A 24,592-nucleotide genomic window follows, 5' to 3' on the forward strand; every position below is an offset into this window, starting at 1 on the left:
TTTTAAGCTAATGTTTATGCATGACCTGATTAGCTGACTAATCAGAAAATAATCGGTGATTGGTCGACTACTAAAATAATCGCTTGTAGCAGCCCTATCTTAAAGGAGTGAAATATTGAGTTGAGCCACAACAAATATAGAAAGGTACTCATACTAAATTAAATATTTAATTTATTAATGATTTTTTACAGTCCAATTGTCAAGAACCAAGTATCATTATATATTACAAAAGTCCAGAGCTGAATTTTTGTTGGAGAATAAACCAATCAACTTCCCTTCACTTTACCTGTGCAATCACGGGAAGCTCGATTAGTTATTGATTCAAAGGTTCCCTCCAGACTCGACGAGCACCAACAGCTCTGTAGAACAGTGTATTTTAATTTAATGAGGAGGTGTGGGTGACTCCATATCCATTCCTGTCATTAGCCGTGGTTATGTGCTGATTGTTTCATGTTTATTAAAAGCTTGTGTCGCATGTTAAACATTTAAGGACGTAAATAATATTTTTCTAAATTACATGCTTCTTATGAAGTAATTGGTCTCACAGCTGAAGTTCTAAGTTTGCTAATTAGAGGTGTAAGCGGGTGTCGTCTTGTTTACGTAAAGGAAATTGAAGAATAATTGCATTTGTTCGACCTGTTTGGACATGCTCTGCGTGCATGCAGATGTAGGGCCTGCTCCCTGAAAACAAATATTATCTGTGTTCTAAAAACTCGATGTGATCGCATGTTTTTTCTTCTCCAAGCAACAAAATCAAAGTTTATTGCAGCACAATTATTAATTTTTTAAACTGTATATCACAATGTGCAAAACTGGAAGCAATCTGAAACTTTTTGTACCCATAAACCGTCCATGAAGTGCTGATACATTTTAATTATGCCTTTATCTAAGCTTATGTAATGTTCTTTCTATTTTCAACATTATGCTACAGTTTTCTGATGTGACACTGTCATATAAAACCTAAACATTCAGACAGATGCTGCGTAATGCGATTAAAAAAAAAAAATCTCAACTCCATTAAACACTCTTGTAACCTTGTCTACAGATTAAACAGCTGCCTGTCTATTTAAATGGTTCTGACTGGACGGGTTTTGGGATGTTTGCCATGTAACTCGCTCTTTTCATTTCAGGTTGTTTGTTGTGGTTTTTTATCCTTTTTTTCTTAAACTGTACTCATCACCGAGGACATATGATTCAGAAGTTCCTCAGTAACAAAAATTCCAATTAGGTGGACACACCTGTCTGTGTTGATGCGCTGTGTTTTGTGATCTTCGGTTGAAATGTGGGGTTTTTAATCTCAGGAAAGTGTTCTCGCTGCCTTTTGGCATAAAAAGCCAGCTTTGAGCAGACGGGCCTTGAGCAAGACATAGATGTTTTCCTTTGTGGAGTGGTCAGGGCATGTCCTTCATGATTAATATTGGCCAACACAAAAAAGATGAAAGCCTTCAGGAAGGAAGTGAAGCCTGTTCATCAATAACAATTATGATGGAATGCAGGTTCAGTGTCAAAAGTATCACTGACTGCCTTCAATAGAACACCTTGAAACTGATTTTGTGCTGAGAAATGGTTTGAAAAACAAGAAGCAAATCAAACCACAACAAATTGATCTACTCAAAATCTGAACAATGTCCTCTAATATCATCGTTTTCCTTATTTTACTGGTTCAAAGCATCTTTTCAGACTTTAGGTCACAATGTTCTTTTTGAGGGATGTATGAGAATAAAAATAAACGATCAAAATACATTAATTCTACTTTATATTTCTTGAAATAAAATGATTTATTAGCAGATTTCCTAACTTTAAACATAGGAAAAGACAAATCAAAAGGTTAGAAGATAAACCAAATAACTATTTTAACCCCCTCCCCAAAAAAGAGCTGAAGTTCTAATTGATGAGAAAGTATAAATGACAGCATGAAATAACTGCCTTTAAGGTAATATCTTATTTAGCCCTGATGCGCCTGTCTGTTGGCTTTTTTCTATGTGGTCACGGTTCTTTTTGCTTGTTTTAAAAAAGAGGGGGACACTTCAGCTGCAGCAGGTCTGCATTACACGCTTCCCAGCATACACAGCTGATGTGTTTGGCTTTCATGGAGACTCGTGTGCCAGAATGCAGCAGGAATCAGTCAGTCAGTGCAGCACAGCTGACAACTGAGCCTTGCAGCAGTGTGACGAATGAAGCGTTCAGGCTGAATGTCTCATACTGTGTAAAGTAAAGTTCAACTTTAGTATTATGTAGGGAAAAATCCTTTATACCCATCAATTATATTTAAAAAAAAGTTATCAATGATGTATGAATGTCTCTGCTTGAATAATTTTGCGACATTTATTTTAAGAGATATATCTTAATGTTTTTTTTTTCTTCAGGCACCCCAGCTCGGCACTCTGATGGGTGTCTATCTTCCGTGCATCCAGAACATCTTCGGAGTGATCCTCTTCCTCAGGATGACGTGGTTGGTGGGAATTGGAGGCGTCATCGGGACATTTATCATCGTTTTCATGTGCTGTGCCACGGTAAGTCTCTCGTTTAAGTCCAGGTTAGTCTTAAAGTCCCCAATTTATTACACCATCAATTAGAGTAAGGGAGAACATGATCATAACATCTGTAAAAGTCTGTTCATAGATCTATGCTTTCCTGTTAGCAGTAAAACGTTCTGAAACCCCTTCCTAAAAGCTGTAAAATATTCTAGACAGTAACAATAAATCTTTTAAGTGTAGATGTCAGATTTACTCACTTTCATGAACTTTACAGCATTCTAAAATAATTAGTTGGAATTGTGCGCTAATGACAATTTTTGTTAAGATTTTACACCCAAACTGAAAAAACTCAAATATCCTGTTTGTGCCACTGACTGTAAATGAGAACTGGACTGAGGGAGGCCACCTCCCTCGAGTTTCAAATAAGAAGAACCCGCGTCTCCAAGAAGCCAAAACCCCATAGACTTCAATAGAGAAATAAATGTCACCATTAGTGGTGTGTATTGGCAACAGTCTGCCGATACGATATGGATCGCGATACCTGGCTCACGAAACAATAAGTATCAACCTGGGTATTAATTCATTGTAATAAAATGGTAAAATTCCTTTTTTTAATGATCACAACATTAAGCACTGCAACTGCATCATATACTGTATTTTCCAGAGTATAAGTCGAAAGAGTAAAAAATGTCTAATTAAGAAGACAGAAACCATTTCTAAATCGCTCTGGTGTAAAAGTTGCACTTTTGGGAGAAAATTCTGATATTTCAGAACAAATCCGCCAAGTTCAGCATAACTAAAAAATAAATAAACAAATAAATTAAAACAAGAATACTAATCTTTTGGTGTGTATTCGAAAAATGTAAAAGCTTAAGAGGAAAACAGTCAGATTCTCTTCCATGTTTGTTTAGGACGACACTTCTTCTGTCACTGTGAGGGGCAAATACACTCAGATGCAGCGCCCTCTAGTGGTTGTTCGAGGAAACAACTGCTAAAGGACAACGAGTGTTTACTGGGAGAATAGCAAATATATGAGCTTATTTATGTCTAAAAAACAAAACAAAAAAAAACACACAAGTAAGTCGCTCCTGGCTAAACTATTAAAAAAAACTGAAACCTGTATTCCGGAAAGTACAGTACAAGTTGTTTTTGCTCAAGCCAAGTCATAGTGTTTTTCCTTTTTCGTAAATTAAGAAATTTTTGTTCCAAAAGTCAACATCGTTTGTTTCCACAATAAAGCATTTTTCAGCATAAGAAAAAAAAATGTAAAACAAGCTGCTAAAGGACCCCCATAAATAATTAATTAAATATCGCCTGGTCTGCATTTTAAACTTAATGATATTTTCCTATACCTGTAGTCACTATATTTTGTCAGGATAACTATTCTTGCTCTATTACCTGTATTTTAGTTTGTTCATGCTAATCCTATTTTTTCATGATATTTTTTCCATTTTGCAAGTGATTCAAGTTATAAAATGACCAATTAGATGCCCTTATAAATATATGAAGTACCCACTGGTCCCCATGTTGGATGTTCAAAATGTTTTTTTTAAATTAGACATCAATATCAGCTTGCAATAAAGCTTACGTTTATGTGTGGCCTTAGAGGGACACCAAGACAGAGTTCCTACTCTAATGACAACTCTGTGCCTTTATGTCCTCTGGGAAGCCTTTTGAGTCGGCATGTTGAATTTTTGCACATATATTGAACATTTTTCCTGAAGGTCTAACGGTCTCGAATGACGGTGAGTTATTACAAAGAACATGCAGTTAAGGAATTTCTCCTAATATAATAGTAAAGTCTCCTGATTCTGAATGTCTTTTCTGTGAAAATATGACAGTATCTAATTTTAAAGGACCCATTTCAGGCATGCCGCATTTCAATGTTTTAATGGATATTCTGATACTTATTTTATATGACAGTTTCTTTGTGAACAAGCACAAGTGTCGAGATGCATCCGTCTCGCTCGCTTTCTTCTTTCACTGATATTTTATGTGCGCTATGGCAGATCTGTACGTTGGAATGCCTAAGTGTTTGTGCAACCTAGATTCTCCTCTAGCACGGAGTGTATTTATAGAACAACCCCCTCAAATCCCAGCCATGGCAAAGTTGCCTGCACAGACGCACATCCTTTCCAAATCATGTTTCTGTGTGACAGTATAAAGCGGGCTTTGAAATGGTAAACAGAGAGAGCACAGTTTGTTTTGTGCAGAAATTTTGAGAACAATATAAGAATTGCAAAATTACGTTGTATAAAATCTGCTGATATCTTGTTCTTTTGGTAATAGTTGTTAAAGCATATTTTATTTTTGACATTTCAATTATACAAACAAGTCAATTTAGTTGAATTTCTAGTAGAGATTTCCTTTTAAACGCCTGAAAAAACATTGTCTTTCATTTATGGCTAAAAATAGAGCAGAAAAATAAGTCTTAAAGATCAAAGCTAGATTAGACCTAATTTGACAGGAGGTCAGAAAGCACACAGAATTACTTTTCTTGCTCTATTTCCTGTGCTCACACAGAAACACAAACACATGCACATTAACTCTAAGGTTTCAGAGCAAGTACCAAACCATCAAAAATATATTTTCTTGCTTTTTTTTTTGCTAGCCACACACACATACTGACACACACACATCTATTATCAGTCTCACATGCTCACAGCAGAGCCCTGGGGCGATAAGCCTCAGCATGAATGGTGTGTGAGAAACCCCCGCCTCTCTCCTTCTGAGCTTCTTACATAACACATAACCACCCAAACCTCTGGAGGCTGCTTGTGTGTGTCGGCATGTGTGTGCGCGCCTTGCGTGTATGCAATGATCCCCACCTGACTGAAAGCCACAGGACTTGACTTGTAAAGGAGTCACGCATTCTGCAGAGCTTGATAGCAAACAGCATGACCCCATATTTTATTCAAATGATGGGATAACACTGACGGCGCGCATTTCATTAGGCGCTCAATCCCAGCTGCACATATCCGCTGTTGACGAACGCTCACCCGGTTATTTGTTTGACAGAGCATTAATAAAGCTCAGCACTCCTCAAGACTTTAGGAATCTTTATTAAAAGAAGGATGTACCTGTGTGAGCACCTGCTTTGACATTACCTATGAATCTACACACAAAACCGGCAGTCGGAGCTCTCCAGCTTTCTCTTTGCCAATTTATTCAAACATCTGTTGGGTTTAGCGTTTATATCCCACATAATGAATGCAGAAAAGTCTGAAAGGCAGATGAGATTTAATATTCTCGATGCAAATGAATCTGTTGTTTCGCCTCCGTCGTTACTTCCAGGTCTTGACTCTAAACTCTGCAGGAATAAGGGCTGTCTGGCCTCGGTCATAACTCATTTAAATGCTAAGTGTTGTCGTCCGCTTCTTGGCCTGTTTTACCTTCGTCTGCCTTCCTCAGACCTTTTCTCCGTCCCCGCATGATCAATTTCTGCTCACTGTGTCAATTTGAGATATAGATTCCGTTTATTTTCAATAAATAAACTTGACCTTCATCAGTGCCCCCTTCTGAATTTCAAGTGATAAAAAGCACCCCCAAAATAGGCTTTTACTATACAATTAGATATAAACTAATAGTCTTTTCAAAACCACTCTCCGTTGGTGTAATGGAGCATGGTAATGAAGGAGCCTCTAAAGGCAGAATCTAACCTCTCCAAAACAGTTTCATCTCTGCTCTGAGGCCCTGAGGTCAATTAAGGATACAACAGAGCTCACTCGTCCCTTCAGGTTGAAGTCATCCTTAAAATCAGAGATGGGGCAAAGAAGGACGCTCTTAAAAAATGTTTCATTTTGTGTTGCACAAGTTAACACTGAGTTTTATTTTTTTTTTCCCTCGCATTCAGACGTTTTTTGAGGAAAACTGTCGGTTTGTCTGATATGCAAGTCATGTGCTGTTGTACCCCATGTGGATGGAGCAGATGGTAAGGCAGCCTAATCTCAGGCTGTCTGCTGGCATGTTCAGAAGCTCGAGGCCTGTGGCTACATGCGAGTTTGGAAGCACTGACTCCAGGTTGAACAGAGAACATGGCACGGGAGAGAAAGACTCTCACACCGTCACCATGTTAACCCGCCCACATAAACTGAAAGTGGGACAATAAAACAGGCCACAGGCTCTGGGTCATTGGGAAAAAAGATACTGGCAGCAGAACAGGGCAGCTTTACTGCCTGTCCACTGATTTGCTGGTGAGTCAGACGTGAGATCATCGGAAGAGTAAATTGGCCTTTAATTGCCTAAATAGATTAAACGAGGAAAAATCAATTTTTTTTGTCCTAACTTTTGTTTTTTATCTTTGTTTATGGTTAGACTTACAAAGAAAGATGTATATTCTTTTTATGATCTCTCTTATATTTGATAACTGACGTTAATGAGAGCGTATCAATCAGTTCTCACAATTATTTAACTCTGGTCACAGTGATCAGCTACACTGGTCAACTCCCTCTGTATCACTACCAGTGATGAACCCCAACAAATACTTCTTTGTCTTGTCTTAAAACAGCATGTCCTTGATTTCATTTGAGGCAAAGCCTCATTTTCAGTTCATTTTCAACTGAAGTCACTCCTGCCATGTAAATGTAGCTCATTAAATCAGAAAAAAAGCACAGAAAGAGCTTCAAAAAAGCTCTCATCTGGAATTAATCGTTGCCTAAAAGATGTTGTGCTTTACTTCTTTAGCTAAAGTTACAACTTTCTCATTAGGTTTTGCCTTTTAGCAAACACGCTTTGATAAAGTTCCGATTTTATTCTGAAAAGTAGAATTAAGCAACAATCAGAAAGACTTATAAGTGTTATAAGAAAAGTAACATTTTTTTTTGTGTGTTTGCACATGAATTGTGTTTTTATATGGACAACAGAAACAAGTTAGAGTTGTAAAAATCCAACCAGTCATTCAAAGTGTTGTGAGGAAGAGTTTTTATTATTTGTTTTATCCATTTAATTCAAATTCTTTAGATCTGTCTTCATCAATGTCACCCACTTTTCATCAGGTTTTATAACAACTAAGACCTTAAAATAACTAAACTATAGAATTGTGACTTTGCTTAAGGTTGACCTGCCAATCTAGATCAATAATGAAATAGCAGCAGGTTTAAGACTAAGGAAGTTCAAAAATGTTCCCAAACTTATTTTTCTATTCTTCTATTCTTGTCGAGAAGCCTGGAAATGAGCATGAGCAAAAAACTTGCTAACAGTAAATTCGATTTTCCCCATTTGCTATCGCATTTCATGGTATAACAAACTCTGATTGGATAATAATGCAACATTAAAGCGTAGTTATGACTGATACTGATGTGCAAGCCCTAATGGCAGCAAATCTGTTTATCTTGCTTATGAAACGCTTGTTTTACATTAGAGAGAGAAGGCGAGGTAAAAATAAAAAGCGATGGAAAAAGATGACAGGCTGTCCTCAGATTAACGCTTGTTAGCATTTCATGGGCAGCAAGCTCATGTCTTCAGCAGTGAAGAGCTTCTGCTGAGAGGAAATGATAATGGTGTTGAGCCTGGACCCCAAACTAGACACAGTATGCCTGACGGAATCCAAGTTTGAGGGATTTTGTCTGCATTTATTTTTTCAAAGTTGAAAGTTAAAAGACATTCTGTACTGAAAGAGTACTTAGGCTTTTCAAGTGCAGCTGTCATTTCTGCAAAGCTGAATCTCTGAAGCTGGAAGGTTTTATAGGAGTGAAATCAACTCGGTGTGCGTTACAAGATTCATTTTAGCAGCTAATCTCACATGATCCCTAATTTGACAACACATCCAAAAGCTCTCAGAAAATATCCAGGAAAATGAATGACGGTTTAAAAAAAAGCATCTAGCTTCAGAAAAAATAAATTTGGAGACGGAGGTAGCATTAAAAAATGTGCCTTTATCTCACACAACCTTGAAACCGTGTTTTAAGAAAATGAAGGGATTTGGGCCCCATCCGAATACTCCCCTTCTCCCTTCCCCCTGATTTGAAGAGGCAGTTAAAGTCAGAGTCGTGTCCGGATTATTATTTTTTAAGTTTTACCCTCCAAACGGAGGGGTTCAAAGTCCACCATCACGAGAGTAATCCGCGTCGCACTGAGAAGAGTTTTTCTTCATGTGGGTGTGCTCTGAACCCCAGGAGTTTATATTTAAATGTAAGTAATAACTTTTTGTTGTAGCGTGACCTTTTTAAAGTTATAAAACTGCTGTTGTTATGTATATTCGAGCGCTGGACGCTCTGCGTTAATGCTAGCGGACTGGTGATATTGATGACATAATCCAACGAAAGTCCGTCCAAAATATTAGACACTATTTTTTCATCATCCTCCGTTTGGACTGATAAGTGAAGGGGAAGGAAGAAGGGAAGAATTCGGATCGGGCCGTATAGTCCTGAAAGAATGGGGCTAATGCACCAACCTTCAAAAACAAAGTATTCCACACTAATAAAATATTAAAGAAAGACAAGACTTGTGTTAATCAACTGGTTACAGAAAGAAATACTGAGCTGTATTTCTACCAGAATACTATTTTAAACCATTGGTAAAGTTTTCCACTAAAGACATTGACAGGACGCGCTGGGATGGACTACCTTTGATGTGACATGGGGCTTTGTGGCATTTCAGGTCTTTCAACATCAGACACCCTAATCCATGCATCCCCACTGAGGTTGATCAGACCCCAACTTGTGTTCCAGCAGCAGCCCCCCATGAACCAGCCGTCTCAATCCACAGTCACCTTGCTCCACCCACACAGATCGGATAGCCTTCTTCTTAAACGCTTCTGTTACGGCCGATTGGTTGTAGAATGAACATCCTGCCCACATTTTTTGGCTCACAATAGGTCAGCCCCCTTTCAATTATTTCTTCACTAACTCCTGGTACTTCAAGGGTTTTCTTGGTATGTCTTTTGAATTTGCTTTTTCTACTGTAGGTTTTAGCATAATCAACTGTTTTAGTTGTACTGATAATGATGAGTATGTCTGGCAAGAGTGATGTTGCATCAACATTCTAAGGCAGGAGTGTCCAAAGTCAGTCCTCAAGGGCCGGTGTCCTACATGTTTTCCAACCAACTCGCCATTGACGCTCCTTAATGGCTAAACATACCTGATACAGATAATCAGCAGCAGATAAGGCAGGATTTCTGGAAAACCAGCAGGAGGACTGACTTTGGACACCCCTGTTTTAAGGAAACTTCAATTGCTTCCCAGGATCAACTTGCAGCGGCCAACCAGCAGCTGTATCGTAGAGTCCTGACTTTGTCCTTTGCTGTCATTGGGTTCCAACTTTAAAAAGAAATAAACTTCTCTTTGGTTCTAGGTGGTACTCACAGAAGATGATTGCAGTACATATGTTTTCTTCCACTGCCTTTAGCTCTTGGTCATGGTCCCACTGATAACCAGTGCAAGAGCTTTTGCACAGCTGCTTATAAGATGTTAAGAGTCCTTCTTCAAATCCTAGTTGGCCTGCTAATTAGATCTTGCCCAATGGATTCAGGGAGATGGCTAGACCTGGCAGGATGCCGTTAACACTCTGGATGAGAAAGTGAACACAGTAGAAATCTTCACAGCTGATATTGGCCCGTGTCATGATGCCCCACAGACTGCCCTGCTGCTTTGTCCAAGCCAGTCAATCCCTAAGCCCCACTGTCTTGCTCACTTGCTCTTCCTTCAACAGACTTCTTTCTGAATTTGGTGATGTCTTCCAGCCTCAGACTTTGCCTATTAGAGTTTTTAAACTTAAGCCAGCTTTACCAGTTACCCGTGACTACACAACCTATGCCTCTCCCTCAGCCCTACACTTCCTCCCAGTCCTCACCTCATTGTTGGCTGATGGCATCTTCTTGGCTGGTATTCCCTGTACTGGTGGGAGGCTTCACTTGTTCTTGACATCACAAGTTCTTCAGTAAAACCACTGAATGGAGGCTGAAAGGTTTTACTAGACCCATAGAGTTCTGTACCGATAAACTTATGAGTGCAAAGATAACAAAAATCTAGACGTATACTGACTTTATACTTCTAAAGTTCAGAGATCCTTGGCGCAAATGCAACCTCAACATGTACCATTGTATATTATACCATCACATATTTGGTTTACTGTAATTGTTTTCCAGTAGAGGGTGCCATAACTGAAAAAAAACAATAACTTTATTTAACAAAATATGTGATATAGTCCCTAATAACATATTAAACTGAATAAAAACTGCATCACTTATTAAATTTCTTTTTTTTAATACTTAAAATGCAAACTCAGGTGTTTTAGTCAGTATTCAGGAGTCTGCTAATGCCATGTTGAGAAAACCAGCCCTCCAGTGATAATATATTTTGGAAAGACTAAAATAGATTAGAGATACTTAATGCGGAGTGCCACATTTGACACATGCACGGCTCATTAGCTTGAAAGCTTCTTCATAACTGTCTTGCACAGTGGAGGAGGAGTAATGATTTGGGCTTCTTCTGCCGCCCACAGCATAATTTGGGCAAAATTAGCCATGGAGTCAGTCACGATATAGAATTCAGTTCCTCCTTGATCGTGTGTCCTAATCCTCTTAGACTGTCCTAGCGGTCTAAATCAGTCCATCGCTGCCTTCCCTTTACATCTGCGTGGAATCCTCTGATTAGGTATGCAGCTGGTTACCTTTGCATGGCTGCTTCCCACATCAGATAAAACACTTAAACAATTACTGTCTTATCTGCAGTGATGGGAGAAGGGCTTGTGGCCTCATTATGACCAGATTAGACAGACAAACAGTGCTGGGCACACTCGTCAGTTCTGATCATCAGCCCACCGGGCCCAAAGGTGACACTAACCACATTATAGTCTTCACAAAGAAGAATGTAATGTGCTTGTGGCTGAAAGTAGCTTACATAACAGTGGGTTTAATGTTGAAAGCAGGAGCAGTCATAAAATGAATAATTCTATAAAATACACTTAAGGTTGTTGTTAAGTTTACTCAGCAGGAATAAGCTCAGTAATCCTATTTTTATGTATGAAAACTTGTAGAAAAAACACATTTGCATATTGTGATGAAGGCAGAGCTTTGTCGCAGTGTCAAAAGAAAATTAGGAGCTTTTAGAAGGGGGTGCTGTCTCATACTAGCCTCTTTTCACATCTCCTTCTACTTATCTGTCTGCCTCTTTCATGGAAGACAATGGAGAAGACACTCAGAAACTGAGCTGTGTCATTCGAGGGAATAATGAAATGTTAACGCCACCTTTGAACTGTCAAACACACCCTGTTTCTTTCTCTGTCTCAATCACAATCACGACTTCCCACTTTAATTTTTTTTTTTTTTTTTTGGAGGCCTGTTCTTTTGCTTTCTGCACACATCTCTGCCTCTCCTTTCTCTGCAGGGCAGTGGGTGCATACTGTCAGTCTCATAGGCAGCTCCACTCAAGCATGCCCTTGCTTTCCTCGTGATGCTTTTCTTCCACCCAAGTACCACACTTTCATTAGAGTTAGAGTCAAAGAGCAAGGACGCTTTAGCATAGCTGTAAACTGTCGGCTGCTCTTACCTTCACACGGGAGTTTATTACTTTGAAACAGTTCAGGATTTCGTTTCTTTATTAAGTCAAAAAAATGTTTTTTTATTATTATCATGAGGCCTCTTTTGTGACTCTAAATAATCTTATTTTTTGTCTTCGACAAAACTTTACTATGAAATACAGTATTTCTAATTGCTACCATGTTGCCTATCAGTTAATCAGATTTAGTAACTGCAGACTAGAGGATCAGATCAATGCAGAACAATTGATTTTAGTTTGATTTACAAGTTTGCCATTCAATTTTTTAATCGATTCAACAAGATTAAATCAAATATTGATCTATTTGTTACATTTCTATTTTAAAGCCTGTTTGGTTATAGCAAGAGTCTGCAATCTAAAGCTCCAGAGCTGGATGCAGCTTATTTTATACCTCCATTGTAGTAGCTCTTTGGCTTTTAAGACCCACTCCAATGAAAATTGTGTTGTTGGTGTTTTTAGCACGTTCTTGGAGCATTTTGCAATGATGGAGGATATGTATAAAATAATGTAAGACTAAAACTCAATTTCTGAGTATTTCTTTATTCAGGAGTAGATAAAAACTTCCAGTTTGAAAAGCACGGGTTTGTGACGCAGCAACTGCCATTGAAGGGCCAAAGTCTCCTTTCTCCACTACAATGTTGTTTCATCCACTTACAGACAAACAAATCCATGAATGTCTTCATTTTCTTCATCTGAGCTACCATGTGGCTGAAAACTGTACGGCTGGCTAGCTCTGAAATTGCTCTTCTTGTATTTTCGCAATGTTAGCTTGTGCTTGTGAGGTGCTATAAGCTAGTGGAAAAGAGAGTAAACCTAGCGCTGATGAGAAATGAGCAGAATTAACTTCTGCACTAACAACTAAGGTCCTAAATGAAGGGGTTTTATACTAAGTGAAGGCTTTTTTATACTTTCTGCATTATACACTGATGAATGCATTTTTACATTAGCCAACATGGAGCTCCAGACCAGTGGAATTAGTTATGGGATGCTTCAAGGACTGAATCATTTCTGTTCCACCAAAAAACAAAGCTATAAATTACCTCTGCAGAAAAATATGTCTTAAAAACAACACAGGCTTTTTGATTTTGGCTAAAAATTGGATAATAAAATTAAAAGACTACTGGAAATGTATAAATATAAAATAAAATAATAATAATTTGAATGAATGTAAAAGTTATGCACACATTCTAATCAGTGCTGCACAAAAGCATCTAGTTTTTTTGTAACAATAGAAAATTCTATGTTTGACTTGGTTTTCTTGAATTTTTAATTAAGTTAAAGAGGTCGTATTTTATTTTGAAAGGAACTTGCATGTGCTACTGTCACAAAAAAGTTTAAGTTGTTATTTATAGAAAATACAACACATTGTTGTAAATATTTGAAAGCTACATTTATAAACGAATGGATTATTGGCCACATAAATAAAAAATAAAATGTATTTTTCTAAAGGAGGAAGTGGGTCATGCTTGGGTTTGGTCAGTAAAAAACTGGACCAAAAGGCTCTTTGGTGTTACAGATAGCAGACCCCTGAGATATAGGGACCTGTTTACACATGACAAATAAATAAACTGAACAACTTTGGAACTTTGAAGTTCTGTAAGGGTGAATCTTTACATTTAAAAAAAAAAAAACAATGTTTTTGAATTGCTTTTACATTTTTTTATTTTAAGAATCAATTTTGCATCTGTTTCATGAGCAGATCATTCAGAAAATATTAGCACTAAAGTGGTATGTTGTCATAAATTAAATGCTTTATTTAATTCATCTCTGTGTACATTCTGGACACATCAAAGTCCCAGCCTGTGCTGTACTCTCAGTTTAGGGATAATTACCTAATGTAGCCTGTGGGTACAGTCGGGTTCACTGTACCCACAGGCACGTCAGCATTCATCGCCGTCATGAATGTTTTCTGCATGCTGGCATAAGCATTTAGCTCAAACCACAGCTGCACCTTCATTCTCTGAGTTTCAGAGCAGCGAGCAGAGGAGTTTTAATGCTCTTTGTCCTTTTCTTTTTATTACATGATGATTTGAAAGTGATGGAAATAAATTATAATTTTTTCTGAATCAAGTACATTAAGATTTAGTGAATAACTAAACACAAGACATTAATGAATGCGACTTTTGGGGTTTTTGAGCCAAATAATTGGAGAGCGGCTGTTTCCTCATGGAGTATAATCTGATAAACACCATCTACTTTTGTTCCCTTCCTTCCCTACGTAGACCATGCTGACTGCCATCTCGATGAGCGCCATCGCCACCAATGGAGTAGTGCCAGGTGGGTGAGCAGACGCCGGCACCACAGAGTCATCACTGTTTGAAGCTGTCTACTTCTAAATTTCTCCTTTCCCTGATTGCTTTTGGCACATTAATCCGTGCGCAGCTTGATTTCTTCAGAAACATTATGAGCTTTTAGTCTGCGATCTTGTGCACTTTGCCGTCATCACCGCACAACGTTATTTACACAAAATAGAGCATCAGCCAAACGCCTGTCGTGGGCATCGAGATCTGCACATTGGAATCAGTATGAAGACACAATGTGCATTGCAGCTACATTTTGTATAGTGGAGTTGCGTTGTAATGATGACCTGCGTCCTAGCGGATGCTGTTCATGCAGCAGGAGGGCAAATTACAGGCTTGTGAAGGAGCATGGATCTACAAACCAATTATAACTGTCTGCCTTATAACTAGAGGCAGACAGTTGTAGCTGGAAAGTGCTGATTAAGCTCTATTTATCCAAGGTCAATTATTTAATTTGCATGTGTCTGCACACAAAAACAAAAGCACAACGTTAAGATTAGAGTGGTAAATTAGTGTATTAAAGATCAAAGTTGCACCTTTTTTCCTAAGGTAAAAGTGAATTCACTGGATGTGTTTCTGCGTGTAGCTGGGGGCTCCTACTACATGATCTCCCGCTCGCTGGGCCCTGAGTTTGGGGGAGCTGTGGGGATCTGTTTCTACCTGGGAACCACCTATGCTGGAGCCATGTACATCCTGGGAGCCATCGAGCTACTCCTGGTAAGAACACCCGCTCCTCATGTGATCGTGGCCACGTGTGTGTGTGTGTGTGTCATTTACAAGGACAAAACCATCATCATGTCACGTCTTCTTTGTAGGAGAGGATTTATTTGTGCTGCGGGACTTTAATGAAGCAGCTGGGAACACAAGAATATGTGTGGGAGCACAAGCAAGTGATTTCTACTTCTACTGGGTCTAAAAAATATTTTAATCAGGCCGAGTCATTAAAGCAGCAGGTTTCACCTGTTGTTTTGTCACTCTGTCATTCTAAATTAACAGGAATTTGCTGCAATGCATTGTTCTATATTTACTTTTTCACCTTCTAAAGGTAGTTGGGTTTGTTTTGGCCTATTTTTTTCTTTTTCCTGATGATTTGGACATTTTTAATCCTGCCTACAAACCTCAGATTGGTTTAGATTTTTGTTTATTCGTGGATAATGGAAAAAAATATGTGTTAACAATCAAAAGGAGCCAGGAAAGTGCTTGTAAAAGACACAAGGAATATTAATCCGGTAATTCATGATAACAGACCTAAAAAAAATAAGAGGAATTTGTTGCAATATCAAATTTAGATAATTGTTTTGTACATCTTAGCCCAAGAGTTTAGGTTCTTCAGTGTGATCATTTCAACACATGCCGTCATGTTTCGTCCTGGCCTTCATCTCTATCCTCTTCCTCTTTCTCATCTCATTCTGCCCTCTACCGTACATCTCTTCCTCTGCAATCTGCAGCTCTGCAAAGCTTATGGGGTAATTATATAAACACCGCATTACCTCGAGATCAAAGCCTTCACAGAGGACCAAGATCATTCCACGGAAACGCTTCCAATCCACCGCTATCCTTCTACTATTTGATGTCATTTTCATGTCATGTGTTCTCCTGGTTGCATGTAACGGTTCAATCATGGCTGAAGGTTAATTCTGTCTTCTGGGTGAGTGCTAGCTTAGTTTCCATTGTAAGATGGAAATCCCTGCTGAATTGTGAGCAGCGGATCTGAGGAAGACTGCTTTGAATATGTTTCTTCCTTCCAACCAGGCCAAGAACACAAGCTGAAGCTGCTATTTTAGGAAGCATGAACGCTTCACAGTGAGGCAGGAGATTTGTTTGCCTAGTGATATGTTGTTATTAGCATCTGACCAGCTTCTCCAGCCAAAAATCCTAACTGAACCACAAGTCTTTGTTTGCTCTTTTCAGATTTCTGTAAATTCCTGTGGTAACTAACCTTTTTTTTCAGTGATAAACATATGCTCTTGTGATTTCGGTATAAAAGCTTTGATGTGAATCTTTTAAAGCTGACTAGAGACAGTGAAGGCAAATTATGGGTTCACTATATTAAAAAAATATTATGTTAAAATTGTTTTTATAGTTGGATATTTTGAAAAATGACAATTATTTTAATCCCCAAGTCATGTATGTCTTAAATAATGTCAATTACTACAGTTCTTTTATATTTGCATTGAGTTAAACCATTTTAAAATGTTGATTTAATTTTTTAATTCTCATGTATTTTCACATCATTAATTTGTTGTAATTTACCTCTGTTTTTAGGTTGACAATTTTACCACTTTTTTAAGGACAGCAGTTAAAAAAAGCCTTTTGGCTAACTTTGGTGTATTTACTGAGTTAATAAGAACTAAAATATTTATATTCAAGTGAAATATAAGTCTGTACTGCTGCAAGCTTTGAGAACAATTAGTAACAAAAAAAAACAGATTTGTGGCTCTGAATTTCTCACTTTACAACCCTATCACAACATAGGCATTTTATAATTTCATGGCATTAAAATGACCTTGAACGACAGATTTAGACTCCTCAGTTAAAGTTACTTGGTTCATGGATGAATAAATGTACATTAAGACAGTGCGATGATGACTCTGCCACAGATCTACATAGCGCCCAAAGCGGCCATCTTTCCCCTGGAGGGCCTGGAGGGTGCTGAAGCAGAGGCCGCCCTGCTGAACAACATGCGCGTGTACGGGACCATCCTGTTGACCTCCATGGCCACCGTTGTCTTTGTCGGCGTGAAATACGTCAACAAGCTGGCCCTGGTGTTTCTGGCCTGCGTCATCCTCTCCATCTTGGCCGTTTATGCCGGCGTCATCAAGACGGGCATCGAACCTCCAGTTTTCCCGTAAGTTGAAGCAAAACACTTTCGTAAACTAGATACTATTGTTAACTTTAACACAAAAATTTACTATAGTTGTGAAAGCAAGCTAATTAAGGCAAGAAGAGATCATTACTGGACATTTTTAAGCAAGATTTATCTTATTTCCCCTCCTTGATATTTTTGACTCTAAAACATAAATAGGCTGTAAAAACATCATTTATTATAAAGGCTTTAATAAACCTTCTTGTGTGTCCTGCAGAGTGTGTCTTCTTGGAAATCGCACGTTGATGTCAAAGGCCTTTGATGTTTGCGCCAAGACTGTAGAGACGGCTAACGGGACGGTCACCACCCAGCTCTGGCGCCTGTTTTGTGACTCGCCTTTTCTCAATGCGACCTGCGACTCGTACTTTGCCGCCAACAATGTGACTCAGATCCAGGGGATTCCCGGGATCACCAGTGGAATCCTGGCAGGTCAGTCTGTCTTTTGTCAATGATTTTTTTTTTTAACAGAGAAATTTCATTGATGTTTCACTTGTAAAATATAAAAAAGCTAAAAGTTTTTTGCAAGATATTTTATTTGCTTAACTTTTTGTCATTTATTGTAATTTATATAATTATTTTTCTACTTTTTTTGATAAACTTTGGTTGTTTCATATCTGATACTTCCAGGAAACTAAAGATTTTACTTAATATTTGAAGATATAATGTAAATATACATACATATATATATATATATATATATATGCAGTATATGTAGTTTTTATGACTCTTTTTGCCTTTTTTGTTTAAATCTTCAGATTAAATTCCATCAATAATATGATGAATGATTATGAATACACTGTATTCATCTTTCATGATCTTGCTGTTTCACAGATATATTTCACAGGTATTTTGAATGTTTTTCTTTTCTTACAGCTCACTCTGCTCTGCGTCCTGATTGGTTGTTGATCATGTCCATTAACCTCCTTCGTGCTGTGTACATTATGTGTTGTTTGACAGAGTTACATCAGTCTTTGATCGCCATCAGATCTTTTTTTAATCATTCCATATTACTGGACTTGTCTTTTATGAAAAATTTTAACATTGAGAATTTAAACAAGAGAGAAAAGTGTGAAATGTTCAGTCAGAGAAATTTGTATAAAGTGTCTATAGTTAGGGTTTTTACAGCCTTAAAAGATTAGTAATCCTACTTTGCAGATTCAGCTTCTGCAGATTATTTTTAGAGCGTATCTCCTGTGATAAACAAGAGAACTCTGAATGTCATGATTGTGTTTATGCTGCTTTGGTTTCTTCTTTTATTTTATTTTACCTTAAAACCTTTCATTGTCATTCCAGAGAACTTGTTTGGAACCTATTACGAGAAGGGAGACTTGATTGACAGGAGAAACATGGAGTCAGTTGAGGACCCGGACGACCCTCTAACCAATGCTAACCGCTACGTGTTGGCTGACATCACCAGCTTTTTCACACTGCTGGTTGGGATTTACTTCCCATCAGTAACAGGTGATTCGTTAAGTAACAGTTTATATAATTCAACTTGATTCAATTTGTTAATCTATTACTTTCTTTTTGTTTCCCTCCAGGAATCATGGCCGGCTCCAACCGCTCTGGGGATCTGCGTGACGCTCAAAAGTCAATTCCCATTGGAACCATCGCGGCCATCACCACCACCTCCACTGTCTGTATCCTCCTGCTGATGATCCCTGCAAAGAACAACACACTTTTCCCAAAACAGCACTTTAACTTCATGAACTTTAAGTATTTCAACTTATTAACTGCATGTATTAAGTAGTTTGATGACATTTGCTACGACTGACAACTTTGTCGCAGTTGCAGTAAAAAAAAAACTACTCTCATAGGCCTGCTGGGACATTATTAAGTAAAGGTCAGTATGTTAAAATTGGAAAAGCTAAACTGCAATGGTGCCAGTTTAAATCTACTAAATGATCAAGCATGTGCACTTCTTCTGCTTATTGAAAAAAACTCATTTTATTGTATTTATTAAAGCATGGAACAATCAAATTTATACAAAAGCTGCTAAACTTGATTTATAACAAAAAGAATTCTGAGGCAGCTACCTCGGATATTTTCCTGGGAATCTCTAAATAATCAGCTTGTGGTCCTCACAGATTGTATTAAACCTTGCGTAATTGCATCATGCATCTGTCTTTGCAGGCGTAAGTTAATAAAGCTGAATATTTTACAGTGTCATTGAAGTCTACAATATTCTAATGTAATACGACTCGTGTGTTTTCCAAAAAATGAAGTTAACTAATTTATGTGTGAGCAATTGTTAGACACGCCAGTCGTCCGTGCAATTACTTTAATTTCCTCATCCACAACCGCTCAGACATGTCCAGTGTGATTCTGTTTGGTGCCTGCATTGAGGGCGTTGTCCTCCGGGACAAGTAAGTCAGTTCTTGTTCACCTAATGTGGATCTAAAAAAACAAAGTGTCATTATTCCCTTTATTCTACTTAAAAATGTTGTTTATGACATCTAAGTGTGCCTGTTGATCTCTGTCAGGTTTGGAGAGGGTGTTCATGGGAACTTGGTGATCGGTACTTTAGCCTGGCCGTCGCCATGGGTGATTGTGATTGGTTCGTTCTTCTCCACCTGTGGGGCGGGCCTCCAGAGCTTGACGGGAGCTCCTCGACTCCTGCAGGCCATCGCCAAAGACGGCATCGTGCCAGCTCTCCGAGTCAGTCCCGCTGGAATGTTTAATCTAATCAGACAAAGATCAAAATACGCCCTATAATAGCAATAAACTGCAAATTTGATGATGTCTTTTGTCGTATCAATCCTCCAGATCTTTGGACATGGAAAGGCCAACGGTGAACCAACATGGTCCCTGCTGCTCACAGCCTGTATTTGTGAGAGCGGCATCCTGATCGCCTCCCTGGATTCAGTGGCTCCAATCCTCTCCATGTAAGAAGAAAACTGGAACTTTTATTTATTTTTCCCATAAAGGACAGAAAGATGGGACTGTTTTTCTACATGGAAATGCAGGTTTTGCAGGCTGTGAATTTATTTTAGGTTACAATAACAATCATTTTTCTGAAGACAACTTCATCTTGGTGATTGAAGCATTTTATTCCCAGTGGACTTTTAACTATGATAATTTGGTTTTTAGCAAAAATCAAAAGGCCTGTTTTGTTTTTCTAGACATATTTTCAGCAGCGCAGCAGTTAGTTATGACCTTAGTTGTGCTGCAAAAGTTTTTCATTTCCCATCAGCACTTTGTTTACTCTCTACCTGCTAGCTTAAAGCACCTCACAAGTTCAAGCTAACATTAGCGTAGCAAAAAAAAAAAAAAGGCAAGCAATATCAGAGATATCCAGCCACACAGTTTTGAGCCAGAAGACGGCGGTGGAAGTATTTGTCTATAAGTGGATGCGTTCGAATTGGAGCAGGGAGACTTTGATGCATTGCAGCTGCTGCGTCACAAACCCGAGTTTTCATCTACTCCTAATTCATCATGCAGTTTCATCTATTCTTCCAGTGACTTTTTAATCATGATTAAACAGTTTTTAGCTAAAAAAAAAGGCTTTGTCTTAGAAATACAATTCTGAGTTGTGGGTGGGACTGTTGAAACAGAGCTACCTGCCCCCTCCCTGTCATTGACAGCTTTGTTTGCAAGTTCAACCGCTAGCTTATAACCTCAAGCTAGCATTAGCGGCGCAAAAATAATGTCGAGCAAAATTGGCTCAGTCCAGTTGTACAGTTCTGAGCCGGGATTTTAATTTCCTACAGCGCAAGTGTTGAATGCTAATCATGTCTCGCTCTCCTAATCGTGAGAGGAGACTTTGACACGCCCATTTCAGTAGCTGCATCATTAGTCTGAGGATTTTCAAGCATCTGGTTTTCATTTGCTCCTGATTTGAATTAAGAAATACACAGAAGTGCAGTCTAATTATAAATTTATAGGTCCTCTATTATGATAAAAATGCTATAAGAAAATGTTAAAAAAAGATAATTTTCATTGGAGTGGATCTTTAAGATGACTCAACATTGTTGTTGGTAAATCTTTTTGATGCATAACATGCTGTAAACATGTGCCCTGCAGGTTCTTCCTGATGTGCTACATGTTTGTGAACCTGGCATGTGCCCTTCAGACGCTGCTGAGGACTCCAAACTGGAGACCTCGCTTCAAGTTCTACCACTGGTGAGATAAGCATCTGCAGGGTCCGGCGGCAGCTGTGTTTGAAACGTGTCTAAGTTTGTTTTCTGCTCTGCAGGGCTCTGTCCTTTCTGGGGATGAGCTTGTGCCTCACTTTGATGTTTCTCTGCTCTTGGTACTATGCCATTGTCGCAATGGTGATTGCAGGCTCCATCTACAAGTACATTGAGTTTGCAGGGTGAGTCCACTGCAGCTTTTGGAGGAATAGATTTGATTGTGTTTGTATTTTTTATGCCGGCAATCCGTTTTTTTTTCTTCTGCAGAATTTAACCCTTTGATGCCTGAATTTATTTCCATACAAATTAATTTATGTTTCTGCTTTTCTTGTATTTACTAAATTAGGGTACATTTTGAGATGAAGTGGTTTGATGTATATTTGCATCAATGTGTGTCAAGAGGTTAAAGGAAAACTGGTACTTTTTGGCTTAAATTCCAATAACAGGAACTTTAGTGAAACAATGTGGTTGCTGCTGTAAGGCTACAATACACACACATCTAAGTGCTTTGTACTGAGTCACTTTACCAGTGATCTTTAAACACTTTGCGCGCTGTCAGATTTTCGTCTTAAAGTGGATTCATTTCAGTGGGTTGACTGTATCACTGTCACTTCTGAAATTCACTGAGGCTGCGGAACTGCTGTTCATGTTTTGACTAACAAACACTGATTGGCACTGATTGTGTGTGTGTCACAGTGCTGAGAAAGAATGGGGCGACGGTATCCGTGGTCTGTCTCTGAGCGCTGCGCGTTACGCTCTCATGCGGCTGGAGGAAGGTCCGCCGCACACCAAGAACTGGAGGTACGGCGCGCAAACACACGGGCACTTTCTCTGCCGTGTTATCCTGATTGCGACGGATGTGCATGTGGAGCTGTCACAGTTGTCAAAATATTAACAAATGAACCTTTTTCCTGCTGTTTTTCTCTGACTTACTTCTCCAGTAAGGCCTGTGAAATGGCTAACTAAATCTGCCATTTTACCGCCTTCCATTCTGACTCTTCATCTTTCTTTTCTGTCTGGGTCTGCTTCACTTCTTCTTCTTCTTCTGCTCTCTGCTTTGCCCGCCCCATAGGCCGCAGCTGCTGGTGCTGGTTAGCACAGACGCAGAGCAAAACGTGGAGCAGCCTCGCCTGCTGTCTCTCACCAACCAGCTGAAGGCCGGCAAAGGTCTGACCATCGTTGGGACCGCTCTCGAGGGCACCTATTTGGAGAACTACGAACAAGCCCAGCGTGCAGAGCAGGTAAGGAAAGGTTCACTCCAATCATCTTTTGAGCTAAGCGTTCCCATTGGTTTTTTTCATTATGATTATGCAGTTTTTAGCCAAAGTCAAAAAACCTGTGTCTGTCTAGGACATGGGTCTTTAGGGGTCAGCAACCTGAGGCTTCTCTTTTATCCCTCCATTGTGGCTTCTGGCTTTGAAATAAATTATACTCATCTGAATAAATAATGTAGTTTTGGTTAATTTACTTGAGTTTATTTAGTTTAGTCATTTCTGTTCAGATTTCTAACTTGTCAGATAATGAAGAAGGCACCTCAAAAGTCATAATAATAGAAAATAACATGTTAGACTTAACTTGCTCTAAAACTTAAGGTAAATTTGTAACAGGAGGATATTATTAGACACACTTATTTGGGTGTTTTATTTTGAAAATAACTTGTGTGTGCTGCTGTAATATTAAAATAAATAAAAATTGTTATATAGAGAATAAAAATCACACTTCAATTATTGTAAGTATTTTAAAGCTATGAAATAATTAATCATTAATAAAGTGTGTTTTTCTAAAGAGGGACATGGGACTTTAGTGGCTCTCACTGGGTTTCGGTCTGTAGGAAGCTGACCCAAATGGCTCTTTTATTGTGAAAGGTTGCTGACCTCTGGTCTAGGACATCATGGATCTAGTCGTCTACCAGCAAATGCATCAGAATGGAGCAGAGCAGGGAGCTTGTGGCTTGCTGTAGCAGTGTCTATATCACAGCTATAAGCTAATTTTCTTTACGCCCTCCATCATCAGAAAAGGTTACAAGAATTAAAATACTGTTTTCATTGGAGTGGTTCTTTAAAATTAATCACAACATGTTTATTTTGTACCACAAGAAACAAAATTGAGGGTAAACGTACATTTATGCTTGCAGAAAAACAGATTCGAGGCACAACTTTTAAACTTTTTTAATCAAATCTTTTACATTAGGTGAGGTTAAGAATATTTTTTGGTCACTATCTGCTTTTTTCCTGTTTAATTCCTATGTTTCTGTATACTTGGAATTCATTCATAATTCTTGCAAATGCTGCATCACATTGATAATAGTGAATATCAATATCCTTCCTTGTTTTTTGGTTGCATTTATTTTCTCTGCTGACCCCTCTAGTCTCTGCGTAAACTGATGGAGACCGAGAAGGTGAAGGGCTTCTGCCAGGTGACCGTATCCTCCAACCTCCGTGACGCCACGTCCCATCTGCTCCAGGCCAGCGGGCTGGGGGGCCTGAAACACAATGCCGTTCTGGTCTCCTGGCCTCGCAACTGGAAGCAAGCAGATGATCACCAGACCTGGAGGAACTTGATCGGTGCGTAGACCAGAGCGTAAACTATATGTTGCCTTATGTGTAGCCATAAAGTTTTGTTTTTCGGCCTTTACTTTCATTAATCTTCAAGTGAAAGCAGTTGTTGTTTAAATATCCAGTGTGGTTAGAGAAACATCTTTTCCTTTTTAAGGTTTTTAGTTGCTTGACATGTTATTAAAAAATCTTGTACTGTCATAAAGGACAGCATTTTAGAAACAGGAGGTATTCGAGCGAAAGCGTGCTCTGTATGGACCAAAGAACGAGGACACGCCTCTTCCTTGCTGAATCTGAGTGTTTCTGTCAAACACATCGCCAAAGGACTAAAATAACATCATGCATCTATTTATGCGGGCTACATTTACAAATGCTTTTGCTGCAAACTGGCTTGTGAAGAAGAGCTAAGTGACTTCAAGTGGCACCCTTATAGCCAAGCAACCTGGGAAACGTCACTCCTGGTGGATATTTAATGGCTTGTGATGCAAAGTTTTATTAGAAAGAGGAAGCATTCGAGAACTCGACTGCTGAAGACCACATATCATCACACAGCAGGCGCTGAGATGCTTGGGCTTTAGAAGTCATCAATGTGCTGCTGATTTCACATTAAAAAAATCCTGAACTTCTTCAACTGATGGGAAAATACATTGCTTTGGTTTCTGTGGCTTCACGTGAGGTTTAAATTTAGCCACTCGTTGGATTCATTTAGATGATCCAATCTTGTTCTGTTGAGAATACAATCTGAGGAATGAATCACGAATGGAAAA

At 38.7% G+C, this 24,592-nt stretch overlaps 1 protein-coding gene across 2 annotated transcripts in view; it reads left to right on the top strand.

Moving 5' to 3' along the window:
* slc12a5a (solute carrier family 12 member 5a) overlaps positions 1 to 24,592 on the top strand; it is a gene marked incomplete in the record, with an annotated part of 148,271 nt that overhangs the window by 113,300 nt on the left and 10,379 nt on the right. For both annotated transcript variants that reach the window (XM_036211983.1, XM_036211984.1), the window contains 15 exon segments: positions 2,367 to 2,513; positions 14,194 to 14,248; positions 14,858 to 14,988; positions 16,872 to 17,119; positions 17,355 to 17,566; positions 18,431 to 18,598; positions 18,679 to 18,777; positions 19,446 to 19,503; positions 19,621 to 19,795; positions 19,904 to 20,022; positions 21,161 to 21,259; positions 21,333 to 21,452; positions 21,967 to 22,071; positions 22,343 to 22,511; positions 23,639 to 23,834. In XM_036211983.1, coding sequence (XP_036067876.1) covers positions 2,367 to 2,513; positions 14,194 to 14,248; positions 14,858 to 14,988; positions 16,872 to 17,119; positions 17,355 to 17,566; positions 18,431 to 18,598; positions 18,679 to 18,777; positions 19,446 to 19,503; positions 19,621 to 19,795; positions 19,904 to 20,022; positions 21,161 to 21,259; positions 21,333 to 21,452; positions 21,967 to 22,071; positions 22,343 to 22,511; positions 23,639 to 23,834 — 2,101 coding nt within the window.

This window comes from Oryzias melastigma, linkage group LG5 (assembly GCF_002922805.2).
Source record: "Oryzias melastigma strain HK-1 linkage group LG5, ASM292280v2, whole genome shotgun sequence".
NCBI classification, from domain to species: domain Eukaryota; kingdom Metazoa; phylum Chordata; class Actinopteri; order Beloniformes; family Adrianichthyidae; genus Oryzias; species Oryzias melastigma.